This window comes from Symsagittifera roscoffensis, chromosome 9, assembly GCF_963678635.1.
Source record: "Symsagittifera roscoffensis chromosome 9, txSymRosc1.1, whole genome shotgun sequence".
NCBI lineage: Eukaryota > Metazoa > Xenacoelomorpha > Acoela > Convolutidae > Symsagittifera > Symsagittifera roscoffensis.
In genome coordinates, this window is record NC_087070.1 from 19,802,797 (window position 1) to 19,822,526 (window position 19,730).

Here is a 19,730-nt window from a genome sequence, read left to right on the forward strand (position 1 = left end):
GTTTTTTAAATTTTAATCATTCAAAAGGTATTCTTGTCCTGAGCTTAAATTTGAAAAGATATTTTACTTGTGATCATTTTTCGTTAAGTTATGCGGGTTTCAAAATTGCCATTTTGGCCAGGTGCTAGGGATTTTAGCAGGCCAATCTTTTAGCAGACTTAACTTAATTAGCAAGTGAGAAAGCTAGCTTCAAACGTAGCGTTGGCGATTAGCGACCGCTTGCTCTGTTGTGCTTGCATTTAGCACGACACGAGTGTTATTAGGCGCGTAAATCTTTCTTTTGCCGCTAATTTTAAACTGTCGTGTTTTTAAAGTTGACAGTTTTGTTGACAAATCGTGAGATAAATGTCCTACCTGGGGAAGCTTAACCCAAGACTGAGCGTCATTTTAAGTCTGTCAATCAATGATGCATCACTTTATTACGCTGGTGTACTATAAGACTGAATTTTCACTTTTTATACTATAAAAAAATTTATTGTTTTATTACATTTACTTTTTTCATGTTAAAAGGAGTCTTTCTCGACTTTCTCAAGGGCAATTCAATTTACCAAAAATTGTAGCAGTTCTATTTGAAGCAAAAAGATATTAAAAACTGAATTGTCTGAAAGGTTGATATATTACAATAGAAGGTAGGTTCAATTTCCATATCTGGATCGCTTTATGTTACGCGTCGCACATTTACAAAAATTTTTAAAGCCAAATTTTCAGAAATGTGAAATTTTGAATAGCATTTCATTTGGCAGAGTAATGAATTTATTCAGAAAAATTATCTTAGTCTTAGTACAAGTGATTGAAAATTAAATGACTATATTATAGTTCTGAAATTTAATAAACACAGCATACTCAAAACTACCACCTATTGTAACATATCACAGCTGAAAGTTGTGCCTCTTCAAATTGATACTTTTTCAAATTTGATTTTGATTACAGATGGCGTTTAAAAAATTGCAACACTTCTTCAAAATGCTCCCTGTCTACTTTGCATGGCCACATTTTGGTGTTATGACCAAACAGCTTTCATCAAGAGTAGAGGCAGTAGTCATGAAAAGCAAGAACCAAAAACAACTCCCAAGTTCGCTTATTGGTGGGGGGACGGACTTCTTGGTTTAATGCAGATTTCATGATCGTAGAATCAGTACAATGCATCTTGCCACTAATACTGATATTTAACACCCATATGCTTAAATTGTGCGTGATACGCATGGTATGATACGCCCCAAGATAAGAAACGGTAAAATTACAGTAAACATTGAATGTATTTTTTTTCTCAAAATGAGACAAAAAAAAACAGGCAAAAAGCGGCAAAATTAAGTAAAAACGAGAATGAACAAGACTGAATTTTCCTTCAACATCCTTATCAAATTGAAAAACAAGAACTCGAAGTCTATCAGTCCGCTCTAACTCTTTCTTTCGAAACCAACCACTATGCTTTATGGTTTGTAGACGCAAGTGAGACGAGGTCGGTTCTTGTCTTTCTTCATCTGTTTCTTAGTCTTAATCGACAACTCCTTCTTGGTAAGAGCTCGCCTCTTTGCTCGGGTCAGTTTCGGTCTCAGATCCAATGGAATCAGTTTTTTTCCGGCATACTGTTGCGCCACAGCTCGCTTCTGCTTGTCAGTCATAATCGTCAAAATCCTGGCGATCTGTTTTCGGACAGTCTTGATCTTGGCCAACTTGCTCTGGACTCCGCCGGTTACTTGACTCGTTCTCAACTGTTGCAATTCTTCTTTCAGATTGTCCAGCTCTGTTTTGAGCTCAGTTTTGCCCAGGGCACGCATGCCGACTGTGGTAAGTTTCTTTTGAGACATCTCAAAGACCTGAAAAATGAATGCAATGCAAGCTTAGGCAAATGCATTATTGAATACGAATTTTGCTCAAAAAATTACATATTACACGCTGAATTTACCTTCTAACGCTGATTTTTTTGCACATTATTTCTTTTTGAATAACTTCTGAAAAATTTTACAGTATTTTTGTTTTAAGAAAATCATTATTTTAACTTATAATTTAATGCAGGACAAACAACTATATCAACGAAAAGAAAAAAAAAAGAAGTTTTTCATAATGTATTTGGAATTGGGTCTTTATAGTCACTGTTGTCATTTGATCTTAGCGGAGGACTTTTCGGTCTGATATCTTCAATTCTATCACTGCACCCTGTCAAATGACCATTTGGTTCTCTGTTAAACCAACTGGCATATTTCACAGCATCAAAATTAGATCCAGTTACATTTGGACCAATAGTCAACCATCCTGGTCTGATATCTTTATCTGTTCCAAATAAATGCAAACGCCTTCTTCCAAGACAAAAATGCTGGATTATTTTGAAAATCTCTTCTGGTTTGTCGTGACTCGCAAACTCTGCTTCCTCCGATAGAATCAAGTCCAGATCAGTATTAGCATGTATGAAATCTCCGTCTTGGTTTCTCTTTACAGTTCCTCGAATACCTACTAGACAATGTTCTTTCGTTCTGTGGAATAGGGTACCTGGTTCATACCTTCTTGGGGTATCTCGATTTTTGGAATTAGTTTTAATCCAACAAATATCCTCACATCTACGATAGTTCCAACTATGAATGCATTCTCTGCAATCGTCGACGTTTTCCGAAGTTCCACACCACATGAAAATGAAACCTCGATTAGGAGCTACTGCTTCAATATCCAAGTGTGATAGCTCATCGAACGACCAGTGTTTTAATTTAGGATCGGAGCTTTCTGGACTAAATCCGTTGACTAGAGGTGCCGAAATCATTATGACGTCAAATTGGTTTTTAAGTCTTTTTAAGTTAAACTTTTCCAAATCACAATGCAAATACATTGGAGGCGTGTTAGTTTGATGGACTAATTCGTCTTTAAGATACATTAATTCTCGCAACTTTGGGTACTCTTTAAAACGGTTTTCATAGCCACTATCATGTACGAAATTCTGAGGGCGTAAATCGGAGTCGACGTAATGCTGTGAGTAGTCATTATTCGGCTTCAAGGAGGGGTTAAACTTTCTTCTTCTAGAAGATTCGTCATCGTCATCTGAATCATCTGTTTTCTCTGCAGTCGAATTCAAATCTGTACTTTCTGATGTTTCATTCAGATTGCCCTTTTCCGATTTTGTTCCCGAAGTCAGCTCATTTTTGTTCTCGAACTTCAAACTTGGAAACTGCCAACTATTTGATTTTTCTAAAAATTCGTCAACGACATCTCGCACATTTCTTTCTTGTCCAGGGAAAGGAGAGTTACACATAGCTAATGCAGTAGCGTAGTTATCGACATCAAACTCTTTAGTCAAAGCGTTTCGTCTAACAGCCGAGCGTCTTTTCAGTTCGTTTAGGAAGTCCGGAACATCAAGAACTAAAGGATCGTCTCTGCTTCCTGTGTCTGAGCGGTAATTTGGAACAGTATTTATGTCAACAGCTCGTTCACGCCTGTCGTAGTGATATCTCCTATTATGCGGGGACCTTGAACGACTCCTGTTGAACCTCCGCGTATCGTAACCTCCACGATATTCGCCTCTGAAAAAGCGACCGCGGAAACCGCCGAAGCGCCCACCTCTCGGAAAGTAGGGGCGAGTGCCTCGATACCCCCCACCGTATGGTCTTGGTGGTCTGTCCCCATGGTAAGAATGGTACCCACGATGGTATCTATCACGTGACGAATAGGGACTTCTAGATCTGTCGTCTCCACGTGGTTTTGAATAATGATCACGGTAATCACTTCTTTCAGGGCGGTCGTGATACTCCGGCATTTTAAGAAACCAGTCTCAAAGCTTCATTTTTTGAAACTTATATATTCCGCATCTGAAATGTCAAATAATCTTCAATGATCTTATTTCGCTCCAGAAAAGCTTTCTCAGTTTTAAATAGGAAACTAACACGATCTAGAGAATAATAAAATAAAAGTTCATGAAATCTCGAAATTCAAATTTGAAATTAGAAAACCAATAGTAAAAGCAAAGCAGAAGAAATCAAAAAACAATTTTTAACACAATACAACAAAAACTTTCAAGTCAAACATTTGAACACGCTCCGTATGTGAAATCATACAGATGTTCTCGTAGCTCAAATTGAAACCACTTCGCACATTTTAGGGCGAACTCATACTTGACTAAGCATACGAATTTTGGCTGGTCGAGCATTTCGGCTCCATAACGCGCCAGATAATTTTTGGCGACCATCGACGAGATCTGAGCAAAGATATTAGAGAGAACACAATTTTCTGGCTCTTCGTGGATAGCGTAAAATATGGCGATGAGTCGTTCTAAGACGAAAGGCTTTGGTCCAGTCACGTGACACATTTTGTTGACAGTAGGCTTGACAGTTGTCGGTTTCTTCTGTCGCTGCTTGACGAAAAACCTGCAAAAACAACAATTTACAACAAATAACTCCCTTTACTGTATTTATACTCAGTTCTAACTATTGACCAATATTATATTCAGTTCTAACTATTGACCAATAATAAGTTTGCCAATACAAACCATTTTTAGCGCTGCTATGTCAATGACGCTTTTATAAATTCAAAAGTGATGAATGGGCCAAAACAATTTCGTTGAACACATCTATAGGACTACGAAATTCTTCTTGAATTCAAAACTTTGCTGGCTATGTTTTCGTATCAGTTCAGGAAGTCATTTTATAAAATTTTAATTTATTCACCTGGCGTCACTGGAGGGCGGATTGTAACTTGCAAGATACGCTGCAACAATGACCACATTGCTGTCATAGGGTAGCAGCTCGTCTGCCATTTTGTCACGTGGGTATGGGTCCAAACACGTCAATCTAGTTTGCCCATATCCTCCAATTTCATTAGTCTTTGTCACAATACTCGGTTCAAACAAAGCCCACAACCTTCTGAAATCTTGAGGCGAGCATGATCCTTCAACTGCTGGCTTCATAAATAAATCCAGGTTTTTGTGAATCAGTTTCCGCATAACAAATAGATCCGGGTTGTTCATGTGAACTATTCCGACAATTGACCCAACGAAGTAACTCAGAGAAGTTGGGTCGTACTTAAAGTTTGTGAAATCCTTCATAATAATCGCTTTGCACTCAGTTTCAGAATACATATCTAGCTGTATGTGATATGCTAGACTCGTTTGTGGATCGGAAAAATCGTCCGGATGGTATCTGCTTATTATCAAAATCGACACCTTTTGATTCGTTTTGTCCGGTAAGCTCAGAAGTTCGTTAGAACTCTCTTCTGTTGAAGAAATTTGTTAGGTCTTGCCTCCCAAAGAGTTTATGTTAATTTATTCTTAAGTTCAACAGCTTTGTTTAGTTTTCTTTTAAAAATATGAAAAATCTTGCGCGATAAAACTATCAGGGAACATCTTCCTGAATAGAATCCATCAAGAGTAAAATCGTTTACAGCGAAATCTCGGAGTTTTACTGCAACTTTAACCAATTAAGGAAAACTTGCGTAAGAATAAATATCTGCGATTAACAGTTCACAACCAAGTTTTCGTATTAATTGAAAATTTGTTCAGATAAGACTTCCTACAAAATTTCTATATACACATTTTGTAATCATAGAATGGACTATTGTTCCTTTTGAAATATGATCTTAGTCAATCATTCGCATGCATTGAGCTTGCAAAAAATTTTGTACATTGCCATATTTTTTTTTGAATGTTGGCATTTAATTTTGTATTTTTATTTCTAACCTCTTCATAATTTTTATCTCACCAATTTTTAAGAAAAAAGAAATATTTGCTAAAATTCACATTTTGCAAAGAGGCAAACTGAGCTTTAAGCCACTTGTGATGCATCAATAAACACAAAACCACTGCATGAAGCTCACGAAAAAGAGAACTCCGAAGGATAACAATATTGAAGAAAGAACTAGAATCAAATCAACAACACTTAGAAATAGAATGAAAACTACTTATAGCACAAGAAAAAACAAAACCCGTGATGTGGCAACAAAGCCGACAAAACATAAGCAGACAAACCAAAATCCTACAATTCAATTTTGTATATATCACTCTATACTTTACATAGCGCGTGGAGTATAATTTTTACAAAAACAAGGTCAAAGAAATTTGTTCAGTTTTTTTTGAAAGTTTCATCATTTATTTATTTTGAATTAATCCATAAAAATTAAACGCAGTCGGAACAATAAGGGCTTTGTCCTGATACGGGCAGCCTTGTTACCATTTTTTAGTGAATATAACTTTGCTCTGTTTATGTCTGAGAGCCTAAGAACATGTCCTGATTGGTATTCAGAAATCAGCCCCAACTAAACCTATCTTGCGAAGTAAAAACTCTTACTACATATATGTTTCTGACCGATATAAAATGCATCAACTTTTTTAGCTGTAGATCTATTATTATGTACCAAATCTTTCCTTTTATTGTAGAACACCAGTGTCATTTCACCCTCTAAGAACCAGTTATTTTTAAAATACGCAGGAAGGAACGCTTTCACAAGAACAAACACGAACCAAAAAAGTGAAGTTATCAGCATGAGCAGTTACTGCATCTTCAGAAAAAAGCTGAAAATTTCCAGAATTAAAAGAAACTTTTATTATTGAACAATTTTCTCCTTTTATAGTGTCTTAGTAGATAATACCAAAGGCACACATTCTTTTCCTTGACTTCAAAAAAACTTTATAGCAACTAGTTTTACCCTTCATAATTTTTACGATAAAAACAGTCTCCCTGTCTGAAAGAATGCGGGTCCTAATCAGTCACCAGAAAAGTGGACAGCGTTTGAACACTATAGCAAGCTTCCACACAAAATTTGTCTTTATCGAAATAAATTTGAAGAATAAACCGCATATCAATTCAAATTGTGCTATATCAAAACGAAGCTAGAGAAAAGAAAAAAGCCCGAACCTAAATTTCAATAAATAGCTTCAATGCACAACCAACACAATTGTAGAAGAAGAAGAAGAATTAAATGCAAAAATACAGAAAATGAAGAAACACATTTTTAATAGTCATCATTGAATTTATTTGACATTTTGTATAACATATCTGAAGAGGATAGACCAAGGGCATAATAATTGCCCGCTTGATGTCTACCCTGGTAGTAGTAGGAAACGAAAAGTATAATAACTATAAATAAAAAGTATTTAAATAATAAAAATGAAAATTTTTCAATTTTTTTCCACTCCTTTCGAAAACATTTTTTTTCGAGAATTTATTAGAGGATCCTGCAGCTTAGCTTAGTGAGCATCAGTTAAAACTAAGGATCGTAATAAAAATTTGAATTTTTTTTTCTCTAAGTAATTTTGGAAATTTCATTTTTTCAAAAAATGCGATTATCTCGAAAACTACAAGGATTTGGAGCTTCATATTTTCAGCATGGATTCGCAGCCCATAATTGAAGTCTGATACAGGTTAACCAAAGGGTAAAATTTTTGCTTAATAAAAATATGGTACTATTGATTAGACATTCTGTGATTATTTATCGAAAATAAAATTTGTTAACTCATTATTTCCTAAAATGTATAAATACTTTAACTTGTGAGCTACCGTAAGCACCTGGCTTGCATTTAGAGACTGCGAATTAATTGGTATAATTCCGTTTTCCTGAAAAATATTAAAAAGTTTGGTTCCCCGTTTAGTTAAAGAGTGGTTTTCTATTTGGGATTTTGGCTTACATATTTTCAGTAAATTCTTTTCCGATCGTCTGGTTCTTTTAATAGAATTATCAAAAGTAAAAAGCGAGTTGAGATAATTTTCTGAATGCAGGTTCGATAGTGACCTTAATAGAAACTTGAAACACTCATAAATATACAATTCATGAACTGTAAGTATTTTGTGCTTTACAAATATATCTGACACGCTTTCGCAATTGTTTCGAAAAGAAATGAGTCGGATAATTTTTTTCTGTAATTCAAAAAGCGGAAGTAATGCATTATAGGGGGGACTCAACCAACCGACACCTGAGGCGATGGGGCCCAATAAGCGCAAAAGAAGTTCTGAATTTTTGTCCGATTTTAATTTAATCGGCAGGTTTTGTTCTTTTCTCTGCTTCAGCTGCAGTAAAAACCCAATACCACTTTTTGCTTCTCTTTTCCATTTCAGAGTTGAATCTTTTTACCAAGCCTGCTTCTTGTCCATTTTCCACTACCAATCACTCTACCAACAGTCACCTTTATGGAAACCAGCGATGGAAAATGGTTATGGATATTGTGAGCAGATGGACACTACGAAAATTAACCGTTGTTATTTCTTCTGAAAAAACTCGCAACACCTTCCTTATTAACTGTCAGAAAGAAAACCCAACTAACCCTATCTTACGACAAATAAACTCTCCCTACATTGGCGACTAAGACAAGAAAAAGCCGAAAAGATCCATGAAAAACATGAATGGATTAACGACTACACTGTCACATGAATTCCTTGGAACTCGCCATCGACAAACGTTGCCTACCTGGATCTCTCAGAACACTTCTGACAAAATGAAGAAATTTCATACTCTTCGGATGCAACTAGAGCGCGCACCAACTGACAGTCTTACGTCACGTATCATCGCCCTGGAAAACGCGATTCTTCACGCATCTGCTCTCGACCTGTCTTCCTACGAAACCAATCTCGCCAGCAGCCTGCTTTACAAATATATGAAAGTGAAAAAACCTACACCCACTCTTCCCGGCGACACAAACGGTGAAAACAAAGCCGATACACCTGAAGGTCAAGCTGAACTCTTAAAATAACTTCTTCAGCAGTGTCTTCTCAACGGATGTCACAAAGGTCCGTGATCAATATCGCAAGATTCTCAATAATCGATGATTTCAATTGCTGGCTGTGCTGCTAGTTCAGAAGACATTCTGCAGTCTCGATGTTTCGAAATCAAGAGGTCCAGACAACATCCCTCATGGCTTGTTCCGAAATGTCCGAGAAATTTCAAAAACCAATATCCTCACTCGTCTACAAAATCAAACAATATGAAATCACCCGACTACCTGGAAAATAGCAAAAAACGAACCTTTCTGCAATATAATGCAATTGGCGATATAATGCAAAGGAGATAGAAAGTTAAAAAGAAACTACTAGCCAATTGCGCTTTACCAAAGGTGCTTGAGTGCTGTATGTTCAACGCATTATATCCACACGTGGTTCCTTCCAACTTCACATCAAAAACAATGCGGCTTCCGCGCGAAAAGGTCGGCTCCACAGCAGTTGCTAAGCTACCTGGACACAATTTACCGAGGAATAAACTACCCTAAGGAAACAACATTGATATTCTGTACTGGGATTTTAGCTAGGCTTACGACAAGATAAACAACATTCTCCTCATCGAAAATCTAACACCAATCGGAGTTACTTGAAAGCTACAGATACTGCTCAAGTCGTATCTCAGTAAGAGAACAGAGTTTGTAGTTATAGATATCTGCAGTTCGAAGTAGCCATAAGTTACCAGTGGCGTGACAAGGATCCATCTTGGGGCCCTTGTTTTTCCTTTCCTACGCAATAGACCTCACTGATGGCATAACTACAACGTTTCAATTCGCTGATGACTCAAAGATATGTTCTATTTCATATCCTTGACCTTATTACTTGCCTAACGACGCCGAATCTCTCTACAATTAGGCGACGCTGAACAAACTCCCTTACAATCTAATTCAATTTTCCAGACAAACGAATTTAACCCCATTACTTCAAATCACCATATTATCTGAAGATAAAGACCTTTATGCGACAATAAATAACAACTTTTCATGGAATCCTCTCATAACGGACAAGTGCGCCAAGGCAAACAACATTTTTGAGCTGCTCATAAGAAATATTTCCCTACTTCCAATGCCACAGAAACTCATTTGTCAAAAAAAACTTGCGCCTGTGTTTAACTACTCATCGACATTATGGTGTGCGTCCAAAAGAGATAAGGTATTGGAAAAAATCAGAAGCGCTGCACTAAGTGGATCCTAAACTACCCTGAACAATGCTATCATTACGGGCTCATTAAAATCAACAGCCTACCTCTCTCTCCACATCTTCAAATCGTAGACCTAACGCTCGCTAGTATTATTACCGATCAGTACGATTTTGACTGGAGCGATTTTCTGAAATAAGACGCATCTCTTTCGCGTCGCAGGAATAGAATCACGTTCAAATTACCAACAATTCGCCTAGAAATCAAGCGAAATAACGTCTGGTACCGAACACCCGGCCTGTCAAACGTCCTTCCTGAAGAAATTGATTTTCCACTCACTCGGACTGAAGAAGCGCTTCCTTGTAATATTTTGAGCCTACTGTCATGGGTAACACCATCTGCTACTATCATGATGCAGCAATTGCCCTGAACAACCACCAAGAGTTTCTGCACTGTTTTTTCAATACCGGGATAACTCCCTTCGTGCTAACACCATAATTTGAAAAATTAACAAAAAATAAAAACAAAGAGCGGTCCTCTGCATCTAAAGCTGCTCCTGAAAATGAACATCATTTATCTCAAACAAAAATCTCTGGAGCAAACATATATGGCTGGTTGGATGGCTGAATGGATAGTGGCCTGGATGTATCGATGGATGACTGATGTATGGATCAATGGAGGGAGGGCTGCATGAATGGACGAATCGATGGTTGCCTGACAGGAATAATGGACGGATGACTGGATATCTTAAAGGCTACAAGGAGGGATGGCTGTATCAATTGCTGGATGGAACGATGAAAAGATGGCTGGACGGAAAGATGGATGGAAATTTGATTGAATTGATGGTTGGATGCATGGATAGACGATGGGTTGCTGAAGGACGGACTATTTGGCTGGTTGGATTGATCGATATCTGAATGGCTGGATAGATAGATGCATGGCTGGTTGCATGGATGGAAGATGGGTGGCTAGATGAAAACATGGCTGGATGCAATTCTGGTTGCATGGGTACATAATAATGCCATGATGTGTGGCTGGTTGGATTGTTGACGATGGATAAAAGGATGAATGGTTTCAGGGCTGGCTGAAAAGATGGATGTCTTGAGGACATGGATGGATGGAAAGCAGGCTGATTGGATGATGAGCGAATAATAGCTATATGGATTTCTGGTTGAATGGTTGGATGATGTATCGCTAGATAGATGACTTGATGTACGGAAAGATGCCTGGATGAATGGCTGATTGTGTGCAAGAAATGAATGGATGATGGTTTGATGGACGGATGACTGGATATCTTAAAGGCTACAATGAGGGATGGCTGTATCAATTGCTGGATGGAACGATGAAAAGATGGCTGGACGGAAAGATGGATGGAAATTTGATTGAATTGATGGTTGGATGCATGGATAGACGATGGGTTGCTGAAGGACGGACTATTTGGCTGGTTGGATTGATCGATATCTGAATGGCTGGATAGATAGATGCATGGCTGGTTGCATGGATGGAAGATGGGTGGCTAGATGAAAACATGGCTGGATGCAATTCTGGTTGCATGGGTACATAATAATGCCATGATGTGTGGCTGGTTGGATTGTTGACGATGGATAAAAGGATGAATGGTTTCAGGGCTGGCTGAAAAGATGGATGTCTTGAGGACATGGATGGATGGAAAGCAGGCTGATTGGATGATGAGCGAATAATGGCTATATGGATTTCTGGTTGAATGGTTGGATGATGTATCGCTAGATAGATGACTTGATGTACGGAAAGATGCCTGGATGAATGGCTGATTGTGTGCAAGAAATGAATGGATGATGGTTTGATGGATGGATGATTGGATAGACGGCTGGATGGATAAATGGATGGGTAGATGGCTAGATTAATGAGAGTCTGGGTAACTGAACAGATGGATGGCTGAATAGATAATGGAGGGATAGACGATGGGTGGCTAGATGGATACATTGCTGGACGGCTTGTTAGTCGGGTGAATGAATCTGGACAGCGTAATGTACGGGTGGCTGGGTGGATAAATGGCAGACTGACTATATATCTGGCTGCAAGGATAGGTTGCCGGAGGGGTGGATAGATAACTTGAAGGAGGTTGGTTCGATTTATGGACAACGGATGGTTTAATGGAAAGGTTGGATAGATGATCGATGGCTAGAAAGAAGAAGGGGCGATTAAATGGTTGTTTAGATGGTTAAATGGACAGATTGCTTGAACGATAGATGGGTACAAAGCTCGATGAATTGATGATTGATTAGATGGTTCACTGGACCCAAACCTGCCTTGATTTTGCCCTGTCCTGCCCTGCCATTCCCCTCGTTGCCCAACCGTAAGCAGCCATCCAATGCCTTGCATTCCACTGCTTTGCCCCTTTTGCTGAGCCCTACATTGCGCTGCCTTACCCGGGCTTGCACCTCCTCACCCTGCCTTGCCCCTTATCGCCCTCCTCCAACTGACTTTGACCTGCCCTTGACCTGCCCTGCCCTACCCGGTTCTGCTCAGCCCAACCCGGCCCCTCCTCGACCTGCCCTGCTTTGCACTGCCCTACCCAGGCCTTCCCCCTCCTCGCCGGGACATGCGCTCACCTATCCTGCCTTGCCCATCATTTCCCTGCGCTGCCTGGCCCATCATTGCCCTGCTCTGCCTTTCATCGCCCTGCCTTGTACCGCCCTACCTTGTCTCGCCTCGACCTGCCCTGCCTTGCTCTGCCCTACCCGCATTGCGCTGAAAAGTTTCTTAAGCATTGCAATATACGATACAGCTTAAGCGTGCTAAACTTCCTGCCTTTCTGAAAACTTAAACATAGGACATATGGTATAGCTTAAACATGGAAAAATAGGCAGACGCATTCAAATATATAATAGATAGAAATTGCATCAACTATATACCATTTAACCTGTATGCACCCTTATTATGTCCTTTTTAACTGTTAACATAATTCTCCATTTGGTCTTTTTTAACATTTCGTCCAAAAACAAGAAAAAGCAGAAAAGATCCGTCGTATCAGAACCAAACATGCACAGCAAATGAGTGAAATAACTGGGAGTTATCATACTACTTTTAATAAAAATCCCGGAATCGAGCCTAATTTAAGGTATCCAATAGCTGGGATCTTTTTAGGCCAAAATGAGTTTTTTTTTTAAAGAGGTCAATTAAAATGGGCCCATCCGTCATGCGACAGAACGTGCACAGGTTGGATAGGGCCGTACCAACGCTATATAAATCCATCGGCAAAATTTTATGAACAAATCAAGTCGATTTTAATGCATCCAGAGAATTGTCTATTAAAAACTACCCTCCTCGATTAGAGCACAGATAGAATTGTCTATGTTGGATGTATTTTTAAGATTTTTGCACCCCTAAGGCAGAGTATTGCACTCCTCAGAAGTGCAAAACTTATTTTTGTTCTTATTTATTGTGTACGAGTATGATTCGTTCCGTTTTTCGCTTAGTTTTTCTGCTAGCTTCTGGACGGTTTTTGTAGAACCTGGTGCTGCTCTTTCGGTACACGCAAAAATTAGCGGAACAAAGCTGCTGTGTTCGTCATCCAGAACTCTTTGTTGGTATTTTAATGTTCTGACACTCTCATGATATTTGTAGGCGTCAGATATAGTTTTAGGGCAGGATTTAGCGTGGGGGTTGAAAATTTTTACATCGAAAAAGGTTCGACTGAATCGGCCTCCCCAGAGTCCATTTGCCTTGATGTCAAGTCGAGCGTCATCTTCAGTTTTGTTGTGAAAGCTTTGGTCGTCTAACGATTGAAGTTTCGGCTCTATTTCAACATCATGGCATCCTTCGTCCAGGAGTGCCGCAAAGGTATCGCGAATTTCATCATGTCTTAGGTGAGTGTATCCACCTTTGGGACAGTGTAGAGAGTGGGTCAGTGTGAACGGTTGTCCACATGGGCATGTATGTGGAGTGTTTGGTGGTTCCCATCCATATCTCAGATGCAATCCATCTTTAAACTCTGATTTGTTGAGGAAAAAATTGTATTTTTTGGGGGTACCACCCATAGCCAATTCGATGCTCTTTTCTGTGATGCTAGATTTATTGTCAGTTTTTTTCTGATGAGCAATTTCCCTCTATTTTAGCCTTTTTTGAGAGTACGAGGTTCTGTCTCTCAGTTTTGATGTTTCTATTTATTAGAGTTTGTTCCGTTTCAACTATTTCTGGATCACTGTTTTCAAACGGATCACAAATGGTCGTGACCACTCATTTGTTGAGGGAAAATGGCTCGTGACCACTCGTGGCCAAAATGAGTTGTAGGAGCAAAAAATTGAAGCAAATAAGCCGGCAGTACCACAACGGAAACTATGAAAGCACAAAATTCACCAAAAAAAGTATCACAGTGACCGAGGTTACAGTCAGGAGTCTTTTCATCACATTATCCAGTCGAAAACCTCAGAATTTTCTAGATATGGAAGAGTAAAGTATAAAGTGGATAGAAATAAAGAGAGTCAGATGGTTGGGAATCAAGCCAACCAGATTGAGATGAGAAATTCGGTGGCACTAAAATTAGCGACTTGGTTAGGAAAAAAGAGGGTTGGGTTTATCGCATGAGTTTTTGCTAGAGTAAACAAGCTACCAATTAGGCATTGTTGGTGATGATTGGAAAATCAATAAATTTATTATAGGACCATATGATGAAGGACAGTTGCTGTACTTTTTGCGACCTTGATAAGTTCAACTTCTGATTGTACTTGTTTTCTTAAATTAACTAGTCAGGCTTAGCACGAAGGTTAATTAAAATTAACTGAGATATTGACGTGCAAGCCCGCAATCATATGATTGTAGGGAACTATCACTACCATTTTGCAACTAGTAATTTAAAAAGTAAAACGAGGTAATGAAATGAGGCGAGACCCAGCATAGCATCGCAATGATCTACAATGAGAAGTATTTTATGTTGGGACTTCAGAGTAGAATATATTTCCGCCATCGATAATTTGCAAGACACGGGTGAATTGAGTTCACAGTGAACATCCTGCAACAGCTCTTTGAAGGAATTGAATGAAACACAGTCTCTGTAGATAAAAGTAAAATTTGGTTGTTCAAGTGTGGTAGTAAATTTGTCCACGATAAATGATTTCCCGGAAGACGGCCTTCCACTTATCCAAATAGTATCCGGCAAACCCTTGTTTGACAATTTGACGAGTTCGTTCAATTGCTGCGCCCGAAAATTCATTATCTAGAATAACTTAGAATTAGAATTTTTTCAAGAACCAGGTTACAGTCAGGAGTCCCTTCATCACGTATTCCAGTCAAAATCCTTGGAATTTTCTAGATATGGAAGTGATGATGATAAAGGAGATGACAAGTGTTGATGTCGATACAAATAAAATCGATACGGGTTACGTTTCTTCAATAAGAACACGCAACTCGACACGAGAAAATATAATATACAAGTGTTACAAAGAAAAAATTTCGTCGAAAGTTATTTTGTCATTTATTGTTCCGTGTACGCAAGCAGCGTTCGCAATCTGTATTGCCAGGGAGATTCTTTGTTTTTAAAAGCTGCCTGCTCTGTGTTCCTCAGTGCATATTCTTATGTTCTTACAAAGCTTGCTCAATGTAACATTCGCCCAAATACTACACATTGGGGGAGCGTAGAAAAAGTACCTATGGACGACTGGCCGGCGTCAGTTACCTAAATTCTACTCAATTTTCACCGTCTCGACCTAGCCAGCTGATTTTCTGGTCTGTCTAGGGCTAAGTAAAACCCTAGCTGGGTCTCGGATCCTCAGACTTGTAACATTCGACCAGAATGGACAAAAATTCAGATGCAGCAATTTCGAGTTTTTAGCAGCGAACCTTCCTAATTGGCGGTTTTGAAGGAATAAGAGCGTTATTCGGACGATTGGACAAATCGTGAAGGCTGAAGGATTCGGAAATTCCTAAATTTTAAAAATTCGAATTGATGACGTAATAGTTCTAAGAAACGTCAAAAACAGCCATTTTGGAGAAAAACCAAAATATAGACACAACGACAACAACAGTAGTTGCGACGATAACAACGAAAAAAAACTTAGAATCCGAATTAGAGAAGAGCAGAAATAGCAGAGACCGTTCCGAGTTGCAACTATTGTGTCGCTGCGAACAACGGTGAAGGGTAGAAGACAGCCTTCCGGAAGGAAAACAGAGGTTTTTATTTCCCCGGATTAGAGAATCCGGAGGGGTCTTGGGACTGAAACTCATAGCATTTTACATAAACTTTTAGCTTCCCTATTATGTCCTGAGTTGAACTTAATTAACATCTGAATTCATTTTGCTAGGATGAGAAGCTAGGTGTTGGGGGAAAGGGTTGATCCATCTTCGATGGAGATGATGATTTTTATCTACTGAGCAAAAACAATAATAATTCAATAAATAGTAGTAGCCCTGTTTTTAGGAGTGACCTCGTGGTCTGGGGATACTGAGACCCAGCCATGAGCTCACTATTTTGCATGTAATTAAGTTAATTTGAGCGTTCTGGTCGAAGCCGGAGAACAGTAACGTTTTGGTCGACCCGATGTTGGAAAGACCACCAAAAGAACTGGCTTTGGTAGAGACGGTTAAAAGCATGTAAAACTCTGTTTAGACGTTGGCCATTCGTCTTAGGACCTAATTTTATTTTCAATTCAATAGTTAAAATGTTTAATAAAATAAAACTATTATTTTAATTTTAATAGGCCTAAACAGCCGGGACGGAAGGGTAGTTCGGAACGCGGAAGCCTTGCGGATTACCGTGAATAGCTTTTTAACCTAGTTAAGACCGAAAATTCACGAACCAGGAAGGGTTGGGGAACGGCCATCCCCTCGTTCCCTGAGAGGTTTGTGACCAAAAACACTTAAAGATATATATAAAATCAAACAAAATGTAGTAAAGTACCCAAGAAAAACAAAAAACATTTAAAAAACCAAAAAAACCAAAAACAGTAAAAAAAAAAAGTAAAAAATCAGTGGAAATCATCCCCCAGACAAGATGTGATCCGACCCTCCCGTTTGTTGTTGATAGATATATTGTTGTTACAGGCATTTATATCAGTCAGGATTGTTACGATCATTTTGTAGCCCGTTTATGAGGCTTGTACTGTAGGGTTGTTTGAGTATTTAAGCACGTTAATGCTAACTTGCGCTCAATCCGGAAGGGTCTGCTGATTTGCGCTCAATCCGGAGGGGTCTTGAGAGAAGACTGATCCGGCAAGCAGTACAAGGAGCGACAAGAAGGGGCTCAACGACAACAACAATCGACTGTTGGGTATCGTTAACAAGTTTTGTATCCCTTTTGGTACAAAAATTAAGATAGTAATCTGTGGGGGGCTCGAAAGTGCTGCACTGTAGTGACCCTTCACCGAACTGCGAATATCTGAGTTAAGCACTCTAATTCGGATATTGGACAAACCCGGAGGTGTATAGTATTACTAATATTATTAATTATGTAGCCCATATTAATACTTCTATATCGTTTTTCAGTAAAAGAACAAAGAAAAAGACCGGTTTTTAGGGTCAAAGTAGCGATATTTTGATCCCCCCACAAATCGGGATTTTTGACATATCAATATTTTTTGAAACGGAAAAAAGCGCTAAATTAGTGCGTTACATCGTAATTGCACTACTATAGTAGGTAGAACCAGTTAAGTTTAGTTCGGAAGTGGTTGGAACTATTTTGGTACCAAAAACCGAATTTTCGTGATTTTTGAGAAAACGGAACACTATAAATTCAGAAAATTTTTTGAAAGTTTTGAGTTAGGACAGTGAAAATAGTTGTTCGGACAACTTCCGCTAGTGAATCTACAGATTATAAAACCCGCTTCTCGAAAGCCTTCCGGGTTACAGAGAGATCGAACTTAACGTGTTTGATTCAGTGGATTCATCAATCCGGACGGGTCCAGGTAGCATAGTTTTTCGCAAATTTTTTCATTTAAAACGTTTTAGATCGAGTCTTTTGCATTGAACTAGAAGAGTATAGGCCTTCTGAGCTCGGATCAATAATTTTTAGGTCGAAAAAAAAATTGCGGAAAAAGTTAGGCGGAACTTATAAGAGAGAAATTTCTTGACTTTGGAAAAAAGACATTTTGGTTAATAACTTTGGAACTACTTGACAGATCCAGTTGATCTTGGTACCAATAGATCAGAAATTAGCTTAACTTACTGATAGGAACAAAAAGGAACAAAAATTTTTTGGAAAAAAAGGCGTGAAAATTTTTTGAGATTGTTTTTAGCAAATTCACCTTCACGTTTTATAATTTTTTTTGGAAAGCCCTTAAACCCCTACCAAAGGGTAGAAACGGTTGGATAAGGCAATTTTACGCTGTTCTAGAAGAATAGGGAAGGAATAGGGAAGTCCATTCTGGCTAAGTAAAACCCTAGCTGGGTCTCGGATCCTCAGACTTGTAACATTCGACCAGAATGGACAAAAATTCAGATGCAGCAATTTCGAGTTTTTAGCAGCGAACCTTCCTAATTGGCGGTTTTGAAGGAATAAGAGCGTTATTCGGACGATTGGACAAATCGTGAAGGCTGAAGGATTCGGAAATTCCTAAATTTTAAAAATTCGAATTGATGACGTAATAGTTCTAAGAAACGTCAAAAACAGCCATTTTGGAGAAAAACCAAAATATAGACACAACGACAACAACAGTAGTTGCGACGATAACAACGAAAAAAAACTTAGAATCCGAATTAGAGAAGAGCAGAAATAGCAGAGACCGTTCCGAGTTGCAACTATTGTGTCGCTGCGAACAACGGTGAAGGGTAGAAGACAGCCTTCCGGAAGGAAAACAGAGGTTTTTATTTCCCCGGATTAGAGAATCCGGAGGGGTCTTGGGACTGAAACTCATAGCATTTTACATAAACTTTTAGCTTCCCTATTATGTCCTGAGTTGAACTTAATTAACATCTGAATTCATTTTGCTAGGATGAGAAGCTAGGTGTTGGGGGAAAGGGTTGATCCATCTTCGATGGAGATGATGATTTTTATCTACTGAGCAAAAACAATAATAATTCAATAAATAGTAGTAGCCCTGTTTTTAGGAGTGACCTCGTGGTCTGGGGATACTGAGACCCAGCCATGAGCTCACTATTTTGCATGTAATTAAGTTAATTTGAGCGTTCTGGTCGAAGCCGGAGAACAGTAACGTTTTGGTCGACCCGATGTTGGAAAGACCACCAAAAGAACTGGCTTTGGTAGAGACGGTTAAAAGCATGTAAAACTCTGTTTAGACGTTGGCCATTCGTCTTAGGACCTAATTTTATTTTCAATTCAATAGTTAAAATGTTTAATAAAATAAAACTATTATTTTAATTTTAATAGGCCTAAACAGCCGGGACGGAAGGGTAGTTCGGAACGCGGAAGCCTTGCGGATTACCGTGAATAGCTTTTTAACCTAGTTAAGACCGAAAATTCACGAACCAGGAAGGGTTGGGGAACGGCCATCCCCTCGTTCCCTGAGAGGTTTGTGACCAAAAACACTTAAAGATATATATAAAATCAAACAAAATGTAGTAAAGTACCCAAGAAAAACAAAAAACATTTAAAAAACCAAAAAACCAAAAACAGTAAAAAAAAAAAGTAAAAAATCAGGGGAAATCATCCCCCAGACAAGATGTGATCCGACCCTCCCGTTTGTTGTTGATAGATATATTGTTGTTACAGGCATTTATATCAGTCAGGATTGTTACGATCATTTTGTAGCCCGTTTATGAGGCTTGTACTGTAGGGTTGTTTGAGTATTTAAGCACGTTAATGCTAACTTGCGCTCAATCCGGAAGGGTCTGCTGATTTGCGCTCAATCCGGAGGGGTCTTGAGAGAAGACTGATCCGGCAAGCAGTACAAGGAGCGACAAGAAGGGGCTCAACGACAACAACAATCGACTGTTGGGTATCGTTAACAAGTTTTGTATCCCTTTTGGTACAAAAATTAAGATAG

The 19,730-nt window shown here is 38.8% G+C and overlaps 4 protein-coding genes across 4 annotated transcripts in view; 1 reads left to right on the forward strand and 3 right to left on the reverse strand.

Moving 5' to 3' along the window:
• The window catches only part of LOC134854384 (cullin-associated NEDD8-dissociated protein 1-like), a 277,297-nt gene that overhangs the window by 191,741 nt on the left and 65,826 nt on the right, over positions 1-19,730 (forward strand). The gene's annotated exons all lie outside the window — the stretch shown is intronic.
• On the reverse strand, positions 1,431-1,808 carry LOC134854746 (large ribosomal subunit protein uL29-like). The gene has a single exon (XM_063871104.1). The coding sequence runs from the start codon at positions 1,806-1,808 to the stop codon at positions 1,431-1,433; it is 378 nt and encodes a 125-aa protein (XP_063727174.1).
• Positions 1,988-3,787, reverse strand: LOC134854393 (N6-adenosine-methyltransferase non-catalytic subunit-like). Its single transcript, XM_063870624.1, has one exon. It carries the CDS (start codon positions 3,737-3,739, stop codon positions 2,060-2,062), a length of 1,680 nt encoding a protein of 559 aa, XP_063726694.1. The 5' UTR covers positions 3,740-3,787; the 3' UTR covers positions 1,988-2,059.
• Positions 3,912-15,043, reverse strand: LOC134853902 (origin recognition complex subunit 5-like). The gene is made up of 3 exons (XM_063869865.1): positions 14,686-15,043; positions 4,647-5,190; positions 3,912-4,346 (listed from the first exon to the last, which is right to left on the reverse strand). Exons 1-3 carry the CDS (start codon positions 15,005-15,007, stop codon positions 4,001-4,003), a joined length of 1,212 nt encoding a protein of 403 aa, XP_063725935.1. The 5' UTR covers positions 15,008-15,043; the 3' UTR covers positions 3,912-4,000.